Genomic DNA, 23,451 nt, shown 5'->3' with positions numbered 1-23,451 from the left:
TCCTTGTAACAAAGTTTGACTTTGAAACTAGGGGCAACCCAGAGGCTATCATGGAGAAATTAGATAAGACCAAGTTCTTTTCCAAGATTAACCTCAGCAAAGGTTATTGGTAGATGCTGATGGAGACAGTATCTAAAAAGAAGACAGCGTTTGTGAGACCAGACTGATGCTACAGGTTCAAGAGGATGCTATTTGGGTTAGTCAACTAAGCAACAACATTAAACCATCAACATCGAGTATTATGTGGATGAAATTCGGACTCACACAGCCAGATGGGAAGACCACCTGAAGAAACTCGGAGATTGTTCAGGAGAGTGAAGGCAACAGGTCTGACCATTAGACCATCTAAGTGATACATGAAGTATTCTGTGCTAGACTTTGCTGGACATAAGGTGGGTGACTGACAGATAGGCGTGGAAGAGAATAAGTTAGCCTGCATACAAGATGTAACAGCTCCAATGACCGAGCAGCAAGTCAGATCCTTCTTGTGGTTAGTGGGATACTATAGGAAGTTCATCCCAAACTACACTCAAGTCGTTGCACCATTAACTGACCTCACAAAGAAAGGCCAACCTAAGAAGATGAAGTGGGAACAACCACAGCAGATAGCATTACAGATGTTGAAGAACATGTTGGGAAGTTTGCCAATCCGTAGTGCTCATGTAGTGTACAGGTACTCCTGTGAATTCACAAGAGTTAGTTGAGAGAGCTTGTTAAAGCAAAATTGCCTACTTGCATAAATGCATCTTTTCCATATATATGGAGTTGTGTCACTGAAAATCGAAATCTGGCCATAGCAAAGTTTGTAAACTTGATTTGAGGTGAAAGGCTAGAATTTTGCATAAGAAGGTCATTGCACCTTTGAAGGGTCAAAAAGTTTAAAAAATATTAAAAGTTCCCTAAATAAGGTAGTGCACAAGCATTGTGCTGTAGCTGCTTCAACCTCATCTAAGTAAAGGCATAATATTTAGCTGAAAACATTTAAAGAGTCCTACTGTGTGGGGAGTCTTATCTAAATGCCTAGAATGCTGCCAAGTTGTATGCCATACGTTTCCCAGAAACATTTCATATGATAGGGTGTGTGTGTGTGTGTGTTACTTATTTACACACAAACTTCACATGGACAGACCAAGAACATTAACAAGTTATAACACTAAAGCCAATATACTGGTATTTGTCACATTTGTACAACACTTGGAACACAGCCATTGATTGTTTGCCACCATTGTGTAATACTGTTCATCTCATCTGCATCTATGGCTGTAGCTGTTGCTGTTGTGGAGCAATTTTGGTACTTTTTTTTTAAACTTAATTTTTATTGTTTTTTTACCTTTGCAGTCAACATTTTTGGTCTATGAAGAGTTTTAATGAAAAAATTTTGAAGGACATGACCTCAGTTGTACTGTCTCAGGGTAACTTCACGACTCCTCATTCCAGAACACAATTATTTTCCTATACTTTACAAATTTCTGAATTACTTGTCTGTCAATGAACTTGTAAATCAGGTGGTATGAGTATATATATATATGTATATATAATGATACCTTGAAGAATAAATTAAACATGAGCAAAATTAATTATCATAAGCATAGATACAACAGAAGCCATATGTATTTATACAGATAATTTTTACTATTTGTGGTATTTAATTATTTTTGTCAAAACTTGCTTTACTTTAGCAAATCTATTTTAAGAAAATACATTTTGATGACATAAGTAGTTTTATTTATGATGGGCTTTGTCTTTTGATTTAAATTTACCCAATCTTAATTGGCCATATTTGTCTAATTCTAGTAAAATGATTTGTTTAGAAGATTTGATTATAAAGTGTTATGTACTTAATGACTATTGTCTTATAATACTTAGTTTTGTTAAAATCTTTTTAAATAGATTTTAACACTAAATTTTGAATTAACTAGCAAATAAGCAAAAAAAAATTTGAATCCAGGGTCTCTGGCTGTGAAGGCTCTACTGCAGAGTTATCCAAGAGTACAAGCCAAACCCATCACTGTTCACTTATAAAGCTTCATTATGAAGGTTTATTAGTAAATAGTGATGTAGAGGTCTTTTTTTTTAACTTATCGGATTTTTCAGCGGAAATATGTATTTCAGTTCATTAGGATTGCAGCAGTTGAAACCTGACAGTATTTTTTAACCTTATATATAAACCAAAACATTGATAAGATTCTCCTGTGGATACGAATAAGAAAACACTGGAATTTCAAACTGTTCTGTTTTTTCTCCTTTCTTACTTTGACAAGTTTCATGACTTTAAAGTTCACTCTTCAGGATATAATTTTATTAAGAATCTATAACAAAAACATAAAAATACTTGTTTCTAGACATTTTTTATTGTGCTCTTCAATCGTGGTTTTTCTTTAAACTTAGTGCATTTCTTTAAGATTAATTCCTTGGATTTGTTTTTCTCAATTTTACAAAAGTTTGTAACCTTCAAGATAACTTATTTTTCCCCATTTTTTATTTTTTTATTCTAAAATTGTTGTGTTTGATTATTCATTGTTAACAATGAATTCCAAAATCCAAGTTACAGCTTCAGAGGTAATACCATCTATCAGCACACTTACACAGACTGCAGATGGCGGGGTAACTCAGCAGTGGAATTATTGGCTCTCGTCTGCTGTGAGATTGATCATTAATAGGAGTCAACCTGGTTCTCCTGATGTTGCCCATATTCCTCCTGAACATGCCAAACCTGTTTGGGTCAACAAGGAATTTGACAGCCTTTCCCCTCCACCTCAGTTTGCTGTGTCTTACCAAGCCTTTACTGTGGAATCAGCTAGGCCTAATATGGCTTTTTTAAACATGGTTTCTGAGGTGTATTCTGTTTTATCTACTTCCCTGATTTTTTATAATCCCCTCCTTCTTTGTTACATGATACTCCCTCCTCTCAGTATTTTGTGTTTCCCCTTCTCCATATATTAGGGTTCATGCAGAGCATTTTGTCTCTTATGGTTGAGGGTCCTAGCATGTCTTGCCCTCCACGAGCTTCGGATCAGTTTGCTTCAGCCTACTATCAGGCTGAATTTACATTTCTTGATTCTCAACACTTGGAATCAATTTTGCTTGTGTAGGGAAAGGACCCTGATAATCCTTCATTTATCCCATGCCCAGTTTTCCACCTTTGTCTTATCCTATTGACTCTACTGCAGTACTTGTCTTCTATCCACTTCCTTTCCTTTCTGTGGGTTATTCGGGTATTATCTGAGGGACTTGCCATCCACTTCTTTTCCCCTCCTCCATTGTCTTGGGTACCCATATCCTTTCTATTGCCTTGAGATCCTACCACCAGTTAATGTCTGTCTGAGGCAGTCAAAATCTTTTCTTCTAAATAGCCATCAAACCTGTAACTCATCTTTCTCCTGGTTTTTATTTCAGGCTGTTTGTGGTGCCCAAGAAAACCGGGGACTGGCGAACTGTGATTAATTTGTCCCACCTCAATCAATATTTGGTTCTGCCCTGATTTACCATGATTCCTTTTCTCACCCTCAGGTGGGCCTTTTCTCCAGGTTTATGGATGACCAAGGTAGAACATCGCGAATGCTGATCTGCACATTCCAATATCTTATCTGTTGAGGCACTATCCTTGGTTTGTTCATCATGGGGTAGTTTATCAATTTCGTGCCTGCTCTTTGGGCTTGCTTTGGCCCCTTATGTTTTTTTGTTGAGTAGTCAAGGCTTTTGTCCTAAATATGTATGCTTGTGAATTGCACTTATACCATTATATGGACCACTGGCTTCTATTAGCTTTTTCCAAACAAGAGTCTACCCATAACACTCCTGTGGGTTGGTTAATCAAGTTGGAGATGTCATTCCTTAAACCTACCCTATATTTTGTCCATTTGGGCATCTTTTTCAACACTCATAAACTTTATAAAGACTACCACTTAAACTCACTGAGTAATCACAGCTGGAACAGCTAAGGTTTAGAAATAAACTCCTAGTGTATTAATAGTTGGTGTCAAAGGTAATTGATAGCTGGAAACTCTGCAATACCAGTAAGCTGAACGGATTTGACATTACTTGCTTTCTGTGTGCTTATACTAAGTTTGGCGTCTAATGTTGATGACCATTTCCTGCAAATACTGGATTAGTAATCATGCGTGTCAGCTGAGGCAGCCTTGTGTTGTATCATAGCATGAGGTCAATATCAGTCTTTCTTAAGTGCAATAAGGGCATGCAAAATTGATATTGACTGTAGAAATGTTGGAAGAACGTATACTATATTTCTATATTTATTATATTCTATGTAGTTGGGTTCCTGATTTGTAGATGGCAGCACTAGCATGGAATCAAAGGTGCTTCAACTGATTGCTCTGATATCAAAAGTGAAATGTTGTTGAGTATACTGGAATGGACAGCAACTGCTTGTTGTAAAAACACATGTAGAGGATGACGTTTGGAAAATCTTCCATTTTTCGTTTTCATACAGAAGGCTTTTGAAACGTCATCCTCTACATTTGTGTTTTTTACAACAGGCAGTTGCCATCCATTCCAGTATACACATCATGAATATTCTGCCTAAACAATCTATCAATGAAATTTTGCTGTCATTCATAATTTTTCAGTTCCATCAGACTTGTGTTTATATATGGATATCGTGTGGTCGACAACACGGAATATGATCAGTAAACTGAATTATAGCAGTAGAGACTATTCCTGCGAACTTCTTTCTGTGATTACTTTTATTTATAAGCTGTACATGAGCTTCAGTATTTAGTGGGAGTAAATGAAGCTAGCTTTGTTTGTCATGGCAATAACATCATGATACTAAGAAACCTGATGGAGAACAATCACAACAGTCAACAAAAACTCCTTGTATTATCCAGTCTCTTTGAAAATAGCAACATGGAAAAAATTTCAGCAGCATTGATGATACTAGACTTTGTAAGAACCTTGGAGGTGTCCCAAGCAGACACTATTAAAGGATATCTAAGTGTACAGTGAAAGCAATGAAGTCAAGAGACTTAAAACAATCCAAAAATACTATCGAAGATAAAAGTACAAAGAAAATGGATTCAATGACAAATGTCACAATTGTGGAAGACCAATCCCTTATCAGGGTGGACTTATTTTATGTCCAACAAATGGGGAAAGTAAATGCAGTAACATAACCATTTTTCTTGTCTTTTCAAAAAACAAATGTGAATATGTTACCCCTCCACCCTCCGCTACAGAATGGCAGTTCACTTTCCAGTGGGCGCTTGTTCAGTATCAGTAGAGGGAGCTCAGTGGACCATGAAAAACTAACCTACATGAAAGTCATGGTGGTGTATGGAGCTAAAGTTAATATTTTAGATGAATGTCCATCTAAATGTCAAAGATCCTCACTAACAATGGATATACAGTGGAGTCAAAACACTGTGCTATATGTGCATGATTTTATGTTGCTCCAGGAAAGAATGGATCTTTAGTTGATTATCAGTGGTAAATGAAATAGGTGTTATTAAAGCATCACCATTCTCAACAAAATATTTGATACAAAGTTAAGTTGCACGTAGAAGAAACTATGAAATCTTTTGTGCAGCCACTCAGTATTTCACATAAAACTTGAATTTAAACGTAGATTACTATAAGCTCAAACTAAATGTAACACTATCTCAGCATACATTGTGTTATACTGTCCTACAATTCTGAGTTTTGGCATTTCAACTGCAACAGAAGTCTTCCAGAGTATCAATTTAAACTTATGAGCAATAATGAAGTTCAGGATTATTCAACTTCAAGACACAATCCAAAGAGAAATTAGTGACTGACCAACTTTATTTTTAGATTAAACAAATAAAGGGTCACAGTTGAAATGATTTTCTACTTCTCATTTTCTTTGGTGTTGAAAAAGGAATATTTTGCAGTTGATGGCATCTAGAATATTCATAGATTTTTGCAACTTTTGTCTTTATATAGTGAAATCATAATTACAAGTTTGCTTAGGATGAAGGAAAATGTACTGTATTTATTTTCTAGTAGTTTTCATTAAGAAATTAGTTTGATACATATAATTAATATTACTACGTTTTGGGGATATTATTGAATGTTTAATCTTAGTATTATTTCTGAACATGTGTAGCTGTTATTGGTAAGACTGTTGTCAGGGGCATGGTGACACCATCACTTAGCTTCAGCATCACCACTACATTCCTGAACTCAGTCATACAAAGAAAACAACCAACACCAGTAACCATGCAGAAAAACTTGAGGCAACCATTGTTTGTACAATGTGAAATTTTCTTATAATTTTAACCTGATTATTTTGTGTGTCATGACCTTTTCCTTGTAGTTCAAAGAAAATATTATGGAAATTAGAGCTAAGATAATCATCCCAATTCATCCTCAAATGTTAATTTTTAAAGTTCAAGCCTTGGAAGGTCCTAAGATATGCACATTGTGTGTTTAATTTGGAAGCTATCACCATTTTATCTTCCATAAATAAAATAAAAATATATCTGTATTCCCATAAATTCTTATGTATTTTTCAAAAATTTTGTGCAATTTCAAGAGAATTAAATAACACAGAGACTTTTTGAAGTTGCACTTGAGTGCCGTAACTTTCAAGTGTAAAATCAACATATCTTGATATTCATTTAAGTACTTCACTCTATCATCACTTTATGTTTGCTATCTATGTGTGTTTTTTTAACCATTGAAACTTTAAAATATTTACAATGAAACAAATCTACATGCACACAAAGATAAATTTATAAATGCTTAGTATGATTATGCATATATATTATTTTTATTTACTTTAAAGTAAAACAACATTGTTAAGCATGTTATATAAATACAAATAATCATTTACTTTTTATATAAACCTAAAAATATGCTGTAGCGATATTGTGAATAGTATGTGTTAAACTTAAAGAAAATGTGCACTATACGTTTTATAAAATCAGGACACAATTCTACAGTGTAAAACCTGTCATCATCAAACGGTCATAAGAACGATCAAAGAAAATGTTTAAGTGATACAGTCGTGACTTTCTGCTGTCATATCTTTCCTGTAAGTTCAGTATCCCCATTCTAGAAGGCATCTACTTTGTGGATCATATATTTTCAGTGTAGGTAACAAAAGTCTGTGACAAGGCAATCAATTTCAACGAACATATTGACAGTGCTTTTATTGTTAGGATTTTGGAGAAGTATTTCATTTTTAATCTTACGACACAACGAATGCCACTTGAAGAAGTGTTATTTTACTTCCTCACGTTACTCAACACGCACGCTACTCCAAATCTGTTTAAATCATCAGAAGCAGAAGCGTACCACTTGAGTTGGCCTTTCATTACTGTTTAGATGACATGAGGAATGAAAAACAAAAACAAAAAAAGCTTCAAATAGTTCTCGATTAGAGGTAAAACGATGGGTGGTAATATGTTAATAAATATATTTTCAGTTTCCCATTTGAAGCTTTTTTTTCTCTCGATTATTTCATTACTGTTTGTTTGTAGGGACGTTTGATAAGTTACTTGATTTCAAACGATAAATTGTTTGCCTTTGAACAAAGTGTCTTAATATGTTATTTAGGCCTTCTGATTTTAGGTTTAGGCTAATAAACACCGATAAGATACCCCCAATATAAAAGAAAAAAATCGGAGTTTTTCAAATAAAAATCGTAAATCGTTATTCAGTTTGCCTTACATTAACGTTCCACTCTCCGAGTCACTGGTACGTTTGTTTTCATAGTTTCATATAAAATATCGGCTGCTTTTACAAAGCTTTAGCATAAATAAACTACCGAGTTTAAGATATCTAAATAAAACTATAAAACAGCTAAAGTAATCACCAATTTTATAAATCGTCAAATAAACACCGAAAAACAGAAACCAATAATAATATTATAGTGATTAGGATGTTAGATGGCCCGGCATGGCCAGGTGGATAAGGCGCTCGACTCACAATCTGAGGGTCGCGGGTTCGAATCCGCATCCCACCAAAACATGCTCGCCCTTTCAGCCGTGGGGGCGTTATAATGTGACGGTCAATCCCACTATTCGTTGGTAAAAGAGTAGCCCAAGAGTTGACGGTGGGTGGTGATGACTAGCTGCCTTCCCTCTAGTCTTACACTGCTAAATTAGGGACGGCTAGCGCAGATAGCCCTCGTGTAGCTTTGCGCGAAATTCAAAACAAAAACAGGATGTTAGGTTTCGAGGCACCGTTATTAATGTTACATAAATCAATAACTGTATGCAATGGCCATACACGTTGATCGTTTTTTTTTACAGTTAGATATAAAATAATAACAATAATGAAGTTGAATGAAACGTTTTTCGAAAACTATGAGACGTCTTACATTAGCGTCCTTTATTTTTGATTTTCCTTTACCCACACTATTTAGTATTTTATTTTCTCTTCTTTTTTCCATCGTTTCCATTTGCTCTAATTTTTAGCATCACTTTCGCTGCGGTTCCTTTTTTTATCTTTTCACCATTTGTTTCATTGTTTTAATTTGTATTTACTTTATAGTTTTTTAGTCTTGTGGGTTGTGTTTTTATTAACTATTGAGAACAAAAATGTCAAAACGTAAAATTGTATTGACAGTGCAACAAAAACACGAGATTATTGAAATGAGTGAACAAGGTTCGACAGTGCGTTCTGCAGTTCGACAAAAAAAAATAACAGAAGACAAAATTATTTTAGTAAAGCCTATCACGTTGTATATTGTGTAACTTTTTAATATATGTTATGGAAAATTGTTTTCTCAATTTTTTCTTTTATCCTAAAAATACATATCTGATCTTTTTACGTGTATTTTGTATTATCCATGTTTTTGTATTATCCTTGCCCCTCTTCTCCATCAGCTCCCCACATAATCTTGAGTCGACTTATGTGCCTTTCAAAAAATCCCCCCCAAAAAACCTGCAAATTACAAGTTTTTATAAAACGATGTAGAAGCGAAACATTAGTCGTTTTTTAATATAACTAACGACGCATTTGGATTCTTGATCATTCAATTGGGGAATTAAAGGATTTGAAATTGGTGCAGTAGAATCAAGTAACATGTCTGTTGCTGTATCTTCAGTCAGGAATTGTTGGATCTTCAACTCTTGTGGTAACATGAAATTTAATGTTCGTAATTAGGCAATTCTTGAACTGGAATAAGAAAAACAAACATATTTATGAACAACATATTTTGATGTGTATTTAACAAGTGCGCTAACAAAAATACTCTTTTAATCAGATGAAATTCAAAAATGATGAGCAATAAAATATCGCGAAGCGCAAACTTGGTTATTGTATAGGATAGTTACTTTATGCTACTATTCAGCAATATAAGCTTTAAAGAATGTGATGTTATAATAAGATTTGAATGGAGAAAGTGGGTGTTAGTGTTTCACTAAAATTAATATTTCAGTATACTTCTTGATAAAAAGTGTGGTGAATCATTATTTCTAACCGTAAAATGACATTTTTTAAAAGTGTCATCCTATTTAACGTGAATATTAAAGGTTTTAGTAGGAGCTAGCTTTCGTATTTTCAAAAATCGTCTTGCTGATCATTAGTCTTAGCCGAATTTTATCAAGGTAATTTAATATGCATAAAAAGTAATATAGTGGTATAAGTAAAATAAGGTAAACATATTTCCTATATATAATATTAATATCAATAATCATTGCTACAGTATCTTCTTACATCCATAATTCTGCTGCAAAGCTGCCGCTTTAGATGCTATTGTACAGACTTTTAAATACGTCTCATATTTCTGGCTATGGTGCAGGGGGGGGGCATTTTTGTAGTTGGAATACATATGGGTAATGTGACGCAGGATAAGTTGACTTTTCCCCCACCAGCTCCACTGTTTTAGAGGACGGTGATTCAGTATTATCTCTATTTAATCTTTACAAAGCAGTTGTTGCCCTTTAAAATATGGGTCCAGTTATAAGGTCTAGTTCTCGCACATTTGGCTCATTTTTGCCTTTTCCAATTTAAATTTCGAATATACTTGTACTTGCGTCTCGAAATATTTAAGAAATAAATTTAACGCATTGAAATCGTACTTTTTTAAGTCAATGTTTTGCATTTCTGTCTCTGAATTGTGTGGAAATTTTGATATCCCTCCCTAATACAAGGGGGTGTTTTGGAAGTCATGGTGGCCTTCCATCAATAAAAACCAAACTACCCACTGGGTCAATTAACAATCTTTGGTTTAATTTTTAATCGTAACATTAGTTTTCACTAAAAATTAAGCCACATTATCTATAACATTATCAGGATATTGTTTAAAAATACTATGAAAATGCTGTTATAAAATCAAGTTGAATATATGCCCCTTCCAAATCCTCTCAGGTTGTACATTTGCAACTCGAAATTAGGTGTGTACAAAATATCATTTCAGATCTATCTTTTGTTTCCCTCAAGTCCTGCCCAATAAGCTTGTCGTTCAACACCAGAACTTGTCATTTGAACTGGATGATAAGAGACAGGATTCTATGAAACGCAGTACTATACTTCAAAAGTTCGCTGAAAGCCGGCAAAATACCAAGAGGCCTAATTTTTTTATCGCAGCCTTACTGCGCTCAAACCGTCACTATTAAAATTCTGCTACTTGCAAAGTTCACCAAATTTGTGAACAAGATCAGAAACACCTTAGATGTGAAAAAAAGGTGCACCCAAAAAAGGATTGAGCATGCACTTAAAGGAATGAAATCAAAATTGGCGGCCAAACTGGTAGCAAAACTTATAGCGTTGACAAGAAATTTACAGCAAATATTCATTCATTAGTTAGCTAAGCTGCGTATTTTGTTTTACCCACCATCATGCCCGATTTGAACAAAAAACGCGACCTGACTAACTAATAAATGAATATTTGCTATCAAACTATTGTCAACGCTATAAGTTTAGCTACCAGTTTAGTCGTCAATTTTGATTTCTTTCCTTTAAGTCGCACGCTCAATTCTTTTTTGGCCATACCTTTGTTTCACATCTACGGTGTTTTTGATTAGATATCGTGACTTTTTGTCAATACGCACCAACAAACCACAGCAAGTAAGAAAGTGACACTCCATAGTAATCAACATTAGCTTTAGGATCGCAACCCTATTATTCGGAACAGACCTATACTTTACAGAATCAACGAGATTTTAAAAAAATATATGGTGATAGTTTTTCTTTCTAAAACAGTGTAAAAACACTTCCTTTATAGTAACACTATGGAATCTTTATTAACAGTTTCTTGTCATCACCCACATCCACTCGGTACAGCCTTATCAAGCACCATTATTTACGCTAAACGCTCTTTCATTAGGAGTATTTAATACAATTTAACAAATTTGTGCTTAAAAGTTTGCAATGAATAATAACCGTCCACCTATATGATTCTTTTGAAAACTTGAGCTAGACCTAGTTTGCTTGGCCTAACCAATACTTATGTATCTGTACATCCTTTCACCCTGTAGTTTTCCTGCTCTAAATCAACCAAATGACATAAACAAAAAATGGTCCACTGTTACCCTTAGGTGAAACTGTAGTAACAAATTTAGACCAATAGGCCACGTGACTTTTTGCATAGGCGTGCGCAAATATTTTGGTAAAATTTGAGTGGTTTTTGTTTAATAACTTTGCTCACGTGGCTTATATTTTAACTACATTTCACACTTAATTGTAGGTTGTAAAGAGATATCAGTGTACTAAACTTGAAAACAAAATATAGGAAAAAAATTCAATAAAAATTGGAGATTTTATATCTCGTGTATTTCTTAATGGATTGCCTTGAAATTTGGTATGTGAATTAAGGGTCCAGTAGAGCACATCCACTAAAAATATGTGATAGCTTGGACTACCACAGTCCGAGATACAGAAAGTGGAAATAGCTAAACTATCAATCCTGATAATAACACACAGTGTGTCCTGCATGTTGTTTTGGCTGCACAACACATCACCGTCTGTCTATATAGGTCATGTGGTTGTACTTTCGTCCGAATAACAATATAAGAAAAGTCATATGATTGATTCATCACACCACTTCTTCCTCTGGCGCCATCACATAATTGTAGAGGTCATTATATTTACGGTTATGTAGGTTTACTACATTATTTGTCGTATTTTATTACGTCACGGGCCCTACATACATATTTATTTTAATGTAACAGAGTGGTTAAGGATAGTGCCGTTGGAAAATATTTATCCAGTTGATCAAAATTAATTTCTGTATTTCCAATCGGTCCTTTTATTAAGTTGTTTTTGTAGATTATATTACTACAGTGGATTACTTACAAGAGTTGTAAACGACTGAAAATCAAATACATTATTAAGAGCTAATCTGTTCAATTTTTAATGAAGTGTAAACAACAGGGTTGATGTTAAATCCAGCTCTTATTTTGTATAGCAGTAATAAATTAATGTAAAACTCAAAGAATTAACAAAGTTGAGTATGTTTTTACTTTGTTTGAAATAGAATTTAGGTAGAAATCTTATTAACCAAGAAATTAATAGGAGACAATCTTTTATTAGTAAACATGGGCTCTTAGCACACGTGACTGTATATGTTTGTAAAACGTCATATTTAAAATAAAAACATTAAAATCCTAAACATAAAAACTGACGCCGTCAAACAAAAAATTTATTCTTGTAACGTTCCTCAGTTGGCGAACAATTTTAAATTATCTGATGAAAAGAATTCAAATTACAGTGATTTAAAGATGAGAAATTAGTTAGTTTTTTCTTGACGTTTTTTTATGAGTTTGAATACTGTTTAGGGTGACCAGACATCCTAGTTTTGCTGGAATAGCTCTGTTTTTTGGTAGTTTGCACCAGTGTTCCGAGAATTGTTTTAATTCAGATGTGAGATAGAGGGCACATAATGTTAAGTTCGAAGTTTAATAATGTAAGCCTAGAAAGCTCTTTAAACAGTTGTTCCTAGTCAGTAGAGTGAATTAATCAGCGTGTGTTTTGGTTTCAGGTAGGGGTGAATTAGTGTTTTGTTTGTTACTTAATCGATTAGCCGGTAAATTGTCCAAGTAAGTTTATTTTTACGTAAGGTTAGTACAGTTAGTTTGGTTGTAAACTTGGCCTACAAGTTACCACAGTGTTTAAGCTTGTAGAAACGTTAAAGAAATGACTAATTTGTCATAGTTACGTGAACTGGACTTTGAATTATTTTCACCATATAATTTAAAAGAACTTGTCAACGAAAGAACAACGTTACAACCATAGTATAATATGTATTATACAAGAACACTTTTATAATCATCACAGCCGTGGTGGTTAGGTGTTTAATCGTTATAAAGAAAACGTTTAGGAGTTTAATGTGCGCACTATTGTATCTCTAACCGTTGTTGAATTGCTTACGTTCAATAGATTAGATTTTCAATTATAAATGGTTTTATTTAAAAAAAACAAAAACAACAAAAAACGCGAGATTAAATTACCTTGGGTCTCAGGTAGTTTAATAAGTGTATCACGCAAGATATCATGCATTATCAATAGAGTTATCTTTAGAAGATTTTTGTTAGAATAATTTCCTAATCACCATTTTACTGTGCGCTTCTGAGAATATTGTACCATTAAACTACTTATAAAAGAAACTTTAATACAGAAGACTAAAGTACCACCTGTTTAGAAAGGTGTAATTGGTCCCGACTCGTATTATATTATGTCTATAAATTACACATGTATTTGTGAGTAGGCGACCAACGTGAAAAGGGGCTGTTCTTTCTGGCAAATTACCGGAGATATTCGCTATAAAAAAGAAAGCATAACTCGTGACAGGACTGAACTGTATAATTTTGTCGTGTTAGGTACTTTTGATTTCTCTGGTACATTGTTACATCGTTGTGGTCGCGCCATTTTCCCCAGTTAATGTCATGATTTGGGTTTTTATTTTCTTGTAATTGATTTAGGCTAATTATCACACAGTAAAATTTATAGTTACAATTTCAGCATGTATTGTATATTTTCTAGCAGCAGAAATGAAATAGGTGGTGATACCAAATAAGTGCTTATGTAAGAAATGTAAGGCATTATATTTTAACTAAGAAAAACTTGGCAATTAATGCCGAAATGACTTCTTTCATTTAGTTCTTTTAATCCTGAATTTAGAATACTTGTGTAAAACTTCGTACTTTTTCTTCAGAAGTACAAATCATAGATTTCCACGTGTAAGTTGTGATGATTTACTGAATTCGTTTTTAAGTTAAATGAAAGAAAAAAAAAACCTCTAAAGTCTAGTTCAGCACGTACATACTCGTTTAACCTTATTATGACGTATTTTAACGATGCATTTTGTGTAACTCGCAGGAGCGGTTCTTTTCACACAGAATTTCACCCAAGGGTGGTTTAAGTTTCATGTTTACGGAATTTACCAACGTGCTTAACACTGGAATGGCATGTTACGTAATACCGTTTGCCTCTAGATATTTTTTGTTCTACATTACACAACCAAACTTTCACAGATATCATGTGTAACGCTGTTCGAGTTCATAAGTTCTGTAAACGAACGAGTACAACGCACATATTTGTCTGTTACAGTTATAAAACTTACAGCTTTGAATTATGTAGGTATATTAGGTATACTTATTAAGGAGAGTTTTCCTTTTTTATGTTGTTGTCGATTCAATCTATAATTAAAAGATAGTAGGTTTTTAATTTCTGGAGTCCATAATGGTGTATAAAACTATACTAGAAATAAACGACCTTATAACACCAAAATGTTGTTTTTATTTAATTAGACACTCAACATTTCGCTTTACATTCAAGAGCGTTCACTAAACCACACACCGAAAGTAACAGTTCAAAACTTTGTACTGTCAGTTTCGGTTTGCGTTTCAGTAAACGCTTCTGAAGAAGTTGTAAAGCGAAACGTTAAGTGTCTAATTAAATAAAGACAACATTTTGGTGTTATGAGGTCTTTTATTTCTAGTTCTGATGGTAGGTTTTTGTATTTTCTACAAAAATAATTGGAAGTCTTTATTTAAAATTGTCTGAATATTTCAGAATAACAACTTATCTTTACAAATTACATATAAGATATTAGACTTGTGTATTCAGTTACAATTTTTCGGTGAAATTTATGTTCAAATCATGAAATAATGATAGGAACATAGTTGTGAATTTTAAGAAATGCAAATGACAGACAAATATGCTTGCACAAAATTGTTTGCTAGAACTTTGCTCAATTGTTTTATTTCAGTTTTATTGTTTTTGGTCATTACAAATGCTCTCTGAAGATAGTCTCTCTCTCTTACCCTGTTACGGCAGGGAAGAGTCATATGAATATCAGACATTTGAAGCTCAAGACAACAATGGTGAGTTTTCAATGAAAGAGGAATTTCAGTGTTGTGTTTAAAAAAAGAAATACATGGCATAATAAGGACAAAAAATCATAAGATGATTTATCATTCTAAGACAGAAAATTTAGTTGTCAATACTTGTCAGTATTTAGGGCTGGCTTTAAGATATTTTTAAAAATTATTTTGATTCAGTTTATAGGATGATGGAACAGCTAAGATGGACCAATAGGTCTTCCATGTTGTCCCAAAACGTTATGTTAGTAATTAGAATAAGTCAGCTGTCTGGTTTTTCAGAATTAGAAATTTGTGAAGTTGAGTATGACAAATACATTGAAAGCATTTAGATTTAAATAGTGGTTGAAAATGTCATGAGTAGTAGTTCTATGTTACAAGACTGCCATAACTTTTGTATTTAATCCATCTGCACTATTTTATTATTTTGATTGGATGTGTCTATTTGACAAATGTATGTTTATATATACATATCCATACATGATAAAGACTTTCCATTATGACATTTCATCTCTGTTGAGGGAGGGTTTACCCTCCTATTAAGAATTGAGTTTCTTTAACTGTAGCACCATTTGATAATGGTTTTCTAGTACATAATATGTTGAAGTTATGTCTGCAATTAGGATGTAAGGAATGAAAGGGAATTTCTTGTTTGTACAAGTGCATAACATTTTGTACATAATTCTTAGGTTAGCAGATAATGATAATAGAAGTATATTGTGAGACGACATTAAAAAAAAAAAGAGGAAACTACTTGAAGTGTGACTTTGTATTCTGTTACATATTTCACCCATGGATTTCTTTCTCATACTAACTCAATTTCTCTGCAACATAGCTATGCTACCTTAGTATGCAGCTGTACAGTAGAAATGCTATAACTAAACGTTTCTGTGCACATTATGCATTGATGTTTGGTATGATTATATATGCAATTGTAACTGATGTACATAAAAGGGTCAAGTTACTGTCATATGTATTTACCTAGGTTGTTGAGTAAATGTAGATGATCATTCACATTCATAGTACAAAGCATATGGAGATTATTGTATGTGATAACTGTAGATAGGTGTGTCAGTTACTGACAAAAAATGGCATGTTTACCACTATACTGATGTGAAAATTTTTATCAAAAAGCACATAGTTAAAAAAATTAGTAAGACAAAAGTCGCCATTGAACTATTTCACCCTTGATTTTTAGGCTTCAAATTCGTAGTCCTTTTTGTCAAGATTGGTGTGTTTACAGTTTTTTAAATTCATTATATTATTTGGTTTTGTATTGATTCTGGAATTTTTTGTCTGTTCAGTATGTTGGTGTTTTTAAAATAATATATTTTAGAATTATAGTAGGAACCTCTAAAGTTATTAAAAAAAAAACATTGCACAAGATCTGAAAATTAAAGTTTTAATGAGATGGGCTTAGCTATGAAGAACCTGAGCTTGTGAATTAAAACTTTCACAGAAATATAAGAAGTGAAGTTTTAACGTGATTTTCTTTTCTTTGATGTTGCATCACTACTTTATGTTGCCTTCTGTTTTACTTGTAGGACAAGTTACTTATCAAAATGTATTACATGCCATATCTTTGTGTAGTGTTATAAACTAAATTTAAAGGTGACTTAAAAACACAAAACATTTTATTTTTGATTGAAACAAATAATGTTTCTCCAAATGAATAGTTTATAACTTTTAACATTTTTTACATCTTTATTTATCTTCTTTTTCTCAACAGAGCTTTTTGTTTTATTTATTTGTATTTCTCTTTATAGTTTAATGTGAGTTATATGTAATTGTAGAACCTCTTGGAGTATATTAATAGTAATATTGATTGAATTTTTTATTCTTTAAGATTTGAAATGAGATAAGTTGGTATATTTGTAAATGCAGCTTGTAATTGCTCATGTTTACTACAAGTATACGTAATTAGTAGGATTAATCATATATTGGAATCTTTGTAGCATTGCATGTAGAGATAGAAATTCTCAAGTCAGTAATATTTTAAAAGATTTACCAAAAGAGGGAAAAAAATTGGGATAAAATTATTATAATAAAGTGATTAGTACATTTAGAAGTATGCTTAATTTCATTATTCACATTCATAACTATCCAAAACTTGTCTGTTTTTAACTTGATGGACTTATGTGGAAAATAATATTTTTTGTTTATTTATTTTAAACTCAGCCTAATAAAACCATCTAAACTGTTTTGTGTTAGTTGTAAACACATGTGATAACTAGAGTTGCATGCATTGATTACTCTCTTGGTATTATGCAGTTGCTGTTTAGATATATATATATATATATATATATATATATATATATTCACAAGATACACATGTTTAGATACCTTGAACATGTTCTTTGGAATTTTGACCTGACAGGTTTGTATATAAAGCTATAGAGTTACCATTATTTTGTGAAAACAATTTCGACTGATATTGTTGTCATCAAAGTTGTTTGTGTGTTTGAAATGCTATGATGCAATAATGAATACTACAAAAAAAAAGATGAACATAGTTTTAACTCTTTTTATATAAAGGATTTTGACTTGCGTTATTGCTTTTTGTTGTAATATTTTGTAAAATGTAATTAAAAGATAGGAAATATATAAAGGAATGTTATTTATTTATTTATAAAGGAAGCAATTCTCCAATCATTGGAATTCCAGCTTATAACTTTCCTAAGGTTATAATGGATGATGGCTTAAACTCAAACTACAAACTTGCAGCAGAGAAAATCCTACAGCATACCCAAGAACACATGATGGGAAATGAGATTTCAGCACCTTATGAAGTGCCTCATTTTCCTATTGAAGTATTTGAATCTAAGAAAGCCATACAGAGACAACTATCAACGAGGTAAAAACTTAAATGGTGTTCATTTGTTATAGCTTTTTCATAATAGTAAAATTTCCATAGGTGAACAATTAATGAAAAACTAATGAATTATATTAGATTTTAGGAACATTGGAAATAATTATGTAAATTGATTTTGTTACTTTTAAAATGTGACAGTATAATTAAAAATGAAAATCAAACCTCTCTTTCTTTGTAAGTTGTTGTTATTTATTAAGATTTCTTATTAATATGATATTTAATTTCCAAGTAGAAATTTTACCTTACCATGGAAGTTAAACTGAGAGTAAATTTCTTCAAATATTGTATGTGGGCATCAACAGTTTCAACACCAATTCTTTTGTGCAGCAGAAGTTTAGGCTTTTTACTTATGAATCTTATTCCAAAGCTTGAAAAATTTAATTTCATTGTAATCCCATCAATGAACAAAAAGAAAGTGAAATTTTAAAGTTTAATTCTAAGTTATGCATATGTTAACAACATTTATCAATACAGAAATTTTATTTAGATATTATACACGTATTAGATTTAGTTTTGGGTAATTAGAACTACAGTCCAGACCCGCATACTGGTCAATGCGATATAGCAATCAACCCTTAATTACAGCCATTTTGGCTCAGACCCAAATATTTCCTTCCATTTTATATTTGTAAAACTTCCGCTATTATGAGCACTCGTATTGTGGTCACCTGTTTCCCACTCCCAAGTGCTCTCTTGGAACTCAGTACTGTGGCCACCCATGCTGGCTCTCACCTGCCCCTGCTCAATTGAGACCTGTCAATCAAAGCGAGGCTACTACTGTACATCGACTGATAGCGGCCACATCTTGTAGGTGTTACAAACCAGGTGACCATTGATGTTCCCTATTAATCGCATGCTAATCCTACCTTATGCTTCACACCTCATGCTGCACTGATGACCACACAATCACACATACACGATCAAACAAACAGTATGTTATCACACTCCTTTAAACTTTATCATTTGTAACACTTCTAGTTCGGTGTCTCTTTGGTCTTCTTGTGAACAAAAGATTTGTTTAAAAGGGAAAATTTGCACACTGATTTCAAGTTTTATCACCTTTCCCTCCATTTTCCAATAAATAGAGCTCTGCTTTTTCGACCAATTCAATTGTCTCTGTTTCATGTTTTGAGTATCATTACTGCCAGGTGTCACCACATGTGCACATAAACAACAGTGTCACGCCTTGGCCTCTGATACTGTGTGGTGCAAGGAAAATTCATGAAGCTCATCATCGTCCCAAGTTTTGCATTTATTTTTTAATGAATAATACAGTATAGAATTTTATTTTTTAGACAAGAAATGCAAAAATAGGTTTGTAAAGATGTTATTACAACATTCTGTATCAAACAGGAACATAGAAAGGTGAGTATTATGGGCAAGTTGTAGGGGTATGTATTGTGCTTTTAAGGCCTCAGTCTGATCCCAGAGTTGACTACATACAGTGAGACCCAGTAATACAGCCACCCTGCTATGCAGCCATTCATTGCTTAGACTCACAGCTGACCAAATAAATGGGGCTGGACTGTATATTAATTTCTGTTGCATATCTCAGGTTCATTTTTATTTTGGTTATGTACAGTATAATAATAATATAAAAGCAATTTTATCTTTTATGTTAAAATTATTACAGCAGAAGTTTGCTGCCTATTTCTGGGGTCTTAGCTTCTTCATTTTTTTTTGTGAATCTATTTAAATTTACATTTTGGTACATATAATACTTTATAACAGTTGTTGTTATGGAAAATATCTGTACTTATACAATTATTTTGTAATTATTCTACATGGTTTCCAATATGTTATTTTACCTCATCTCACTGTCCTCTATATGTGCAAATTTTTACTTGCCACTGGCTTTCATACTCCCATTTATCCTTGTGTTTTCACATGAAGCAGCTATGTGATAGCACGCAAATGAGCATGTGACAACTCTACACCAATAGAAATGTAACCCAACTAAGAACACAGCTGACTCCCTCTAAGCAACTTAATCCAACTTCACTTCTCGATTGACACTTCTGGTGTTAAGATGTGTTTTTCACTTGCAATTTCAGTTACAAATTTTCACTTAGTTCCTTGTTGTTATTTTTTTTGGTGGGGGACTTAGTTGTTCTTTACATTTGTTACACTTGTGTTCTGAAATTTGAGTTTGTACATATTAGCATTATGTGGCATTTCTTCTAATATGTGTTTCTTTGGAGCTCCCTGTTTGGAATTTTTTACTTCCATTCTGAGTTTCATGTTACAGTTACTACCATTGCTGTTCCTACAACATTTAACCTTACTTTGACCACAGTGGCTTCGGGTCCACAGTTGTCAGCAGAAGATGTTACGGTTTTGGTTGACCAGGAGTTGGCTAACTTCACACAAGCTCCTGAATCGACTGAGGATTATCCTATCGTGCCTTGTTCAGGTGTTCCTGAATAAGAGAACGATGATTTTGAACAGCCTGGTTCCTCTCCCTTCCTATGCTAAACATAGCTCCAGTGGAAGTGCCCAGGCCTCCTCTTCCTTTCCTGGAGTTAATAAACCAGGTATGTTAAATTTTATCTTTGTGCCCTGTTTTTTATGACTCCTCCCCTTCCCTTTTACGTGAGACACCTATGGGCCAATATCTTGTACTTCCTCCCCCTTGCTGGATATTGGAGGTTATGCTAATATATTTGGGTCTAATTATGTGTGGGGGTCAATATGCCTCTATCTACATGAAAGCCCATGCTATGGCTTGCCATAGGTATGTGTTTTCTTTTTTGGACTCCCAGCAGTTGGATTCTTTTCTGCCTCTGTAGGGTTTGGATCGCAATACTTTGGTAAAGTTTTCACAACCTCGATTTTCCCATATCTGCATCATGTATCCTCCCTCCTTCATTTCCTTTCCTCAGTTCACCTACTGTTTGAGGCTCTTCATTGTTCCCCTGAAGGGTTTCAGTGGAGACTCCTGCCAAGGTTTTTTTCCCACTTACATGCTTGTCTTCTTCCACCCTTTCTTTACAAACATAGCTCCTCTGTTGTTGGGATCTCTTGGATCAGGATGCCCTTTTGTCTCCTGTGTATTTACCCCAATCTCTTTATGGGAGTTGCATATGGTTCTCTTTTTCAAGCAAGATTCCTTTGGGGAGTCTTCACAACCTGTTGGAGACTATAGTCCAGTCTGCACATTTGCCATTTGTCTCAACCTCCTCTTGAATATGTTCCCTTGTCTTGTCTTTGTCCTTCCTCTCTTTTTACTAGTGCCTGCTACACAGATCTCTGAGGTTAGCCACTTCAATGGTCCTGGTGAAGGCCATGCTTTTGTGTTTTGCCACTGTTTGTGAGTTCTTCACCACAGACTTTTGGGTTTTGTGGGTTATTTTCCAAAGGGCTCATTCTTTGTTTCAGTTCCCCTCCTCCCCTGTCCCCTCATCCAATATCCTTCTTCCTTCGTCGTGATCCCATTTTTAGCCAGCTTAATTCTAAGGCAGTTCTAGATCTTTCTCACAAGAGTGCTGTAGAACAAATAGATCCTTCTTAGCAAGATTTGTTTGCCTAGCACCCCATCATTGATCTCTCTTCCTTCCTCGACCTTCTTTGATTCACCATAGAGGCCTACCTATCTCTTTGATGGGCTTTTGCTCTTTTTCTTTGGATGACTAAGGTAGATGTCTTGCATGCTTACCTCCACATTCCCATCTCATCAATATCTCAGTATTTTCTTCATTTTATCCATTGGGGTTACACCTCCCAGTTCTGGGCTCTTCCGTTCATGCTAGCTTTGGCTCCCTGTGTTGTTGTTTTTTTTTGTCAGGTTGTCAAGGCCCTTGCCTGTCTTCTCTATTCCAAGGTCTTCATTTCCACCATTATTTCGATGACTTACTGCTTCTAGCTCCTTTGCATGTCACCACTTCCCTTCACATTCAGTTTCTTCTTCAAGAGGCTGCATAGGTATGTTGGCTGGTCAAGGAGGAGAAGTCCTTCCTCTACCCCACTCAATAGCTGATTCATCTCAGGGTAATCAATTCCCATTTCAGCTGGGCCCACCCTTTGCTTGTGTTTTCTGGAACTTCTGGTTTGCACCATTCCCTATTCTTATTTTCCAACTTCATGAGAGGTTTTGTCTCTTTTGGGGATGTGGACTTCTTTGGAAGCCCTCATTCCCTTCGGGCAAGCCCACATGTATCTTCTCCAGTGGTCTTTACAAAATCAGTGGAACCTCATTCAGGATTCCTTGGATGCCCTTATTCATCTCCCTCCTTTCCTTCATGTGGACTTTGACTGGTGGTTGAACATCAACAACACCACAGTGGATGTTCCTCTTCCTCCTCCCTATCTGGAGGTGCACCTTTTTATGGATGCTTCTCTTTTGGGTTGGAGTGTGTATCTAGACACGCAGGAGATTTTTGGCCATTGGTCTGTCGACGAGTTATCTCTGCATATCAATTTCATGGAACTGTTTGCTGTCCATTGGGCTTTGGTTCACTTACATCCCTCTCTGTAACCAGTAGGTTATGATCCATTTTGACAACTCCATGGTTGTCTCATATGTCATTTGGCAAGGGGGACACTCAGTTGAGGACTCTTTGTTTCAACACCTTGGACCTCCTGTTTTGGTCCCACAGCCATCACATTCACTTTTTGGCGTATCATATACCTGGTGTCCTGAATCTGTTCGCAGGTCATTTATTGTGCCCTGGGAAGATTCTCCCCATGGAATGATTCTTCGACTCACAGATTTTCAGCTAGATGTATTCTCAGTAGGATACTCTGGAAGTGAATGCTTTTTTCACCCATCTAAATTCCAAGCCTCTCAGTTTTTGTCTTGTACCTTGCCAGACTTTCCTCTTGGGTTGCTTCCTGGATTTCTCATTCCATTTGCCATTCCTCCATTTCAGCTTACAAACGTAAGTGGTATGGCAACTGCTATTGCTCTTTTCATCCTGGTTTTCCTCCATCCCATCATACTCTCCCACACCTGACTTCCTTTCTTACCTGGCTTTTTGACAAGGAGCTTTTGGTATCCACCATTGTTGCTTATCATGCAGCTTTGTTCAGCCACTTTCCATTTCACAAGATTTTGCTGTGTTTCCACATCTCCAGTTCTCACCCTATTGTTTCATTTCTTCTACCTTTGCTGTCCCCGGCATCCTACTGTCATCCTCTATGCCCTTACAGCTACTCTTTTCAAGTCCATGTAATCCTGTTCCTTATCTCTCCTTAAAAACCCTTTTTTCTCCACCTTTTGGCATGTGGATGTCAACATTTAGATTTGTTCACTCTCAGTGGGCCCGGCATGGCCAGGTGGTTAAGGTGCTCGACTCGCAATCTGAGGGTCGCGGGTTCGAATCCCCGTCA

The 23,451-nt window shown here is 34.5% G+C and overlaps 1 protein-coding gene across 6 annotated transcripts in view; it reads left to right on the top strand.

Annotated features, from left to right (window-relative positions):
* The window catches only part of LOC106457454 (AMP deaminase 2), a gene marked incomplete in the record, with an annotated part of 107,436 nt that overhangs the window by 20,838 nt on the left and 63,147 nt on the right, over positions 1 to 23,451 (top strand). For 2 of the 6 annotated variants that reach the window (XM_022383407.1, XM_022383403.1), the window contains 3 exon segments: positions 14,373 to 14,504; positions 15,140 to 15,254; positions 17,886 to 18,105. In XM_022383407.1, the coding sequence (XP_022239115.1) occupies positions 15,164 to 15,254; positions 17,886 to 18,105 (311 nt within the window). 6 annotated transcript variants of the gene reach the window in all.

The sequence above is a fragment of the Limulus polyphemus genome, unplaced genomic scaffold (genome assembly GCF_000517525.1).
Source record: "Limulus polyphemus unplaced genomic scaffold, Limulus_polyphemus-2.1.2 Scaffold16, whole genome shotgun sequence".
In the NCBI taxonomy this organism is placed as follows: Eukaryota; Metazoa; Arthropoda; class Merostomata; order Xiphosura; family Limulidae; genus Limulus; species Limulus polyphemus.
The sequence above is the reverse complement of the archived record's forward strand: the minus strand, read 5'-3'. Positions and strand labels throughout refer to the sequence as shown.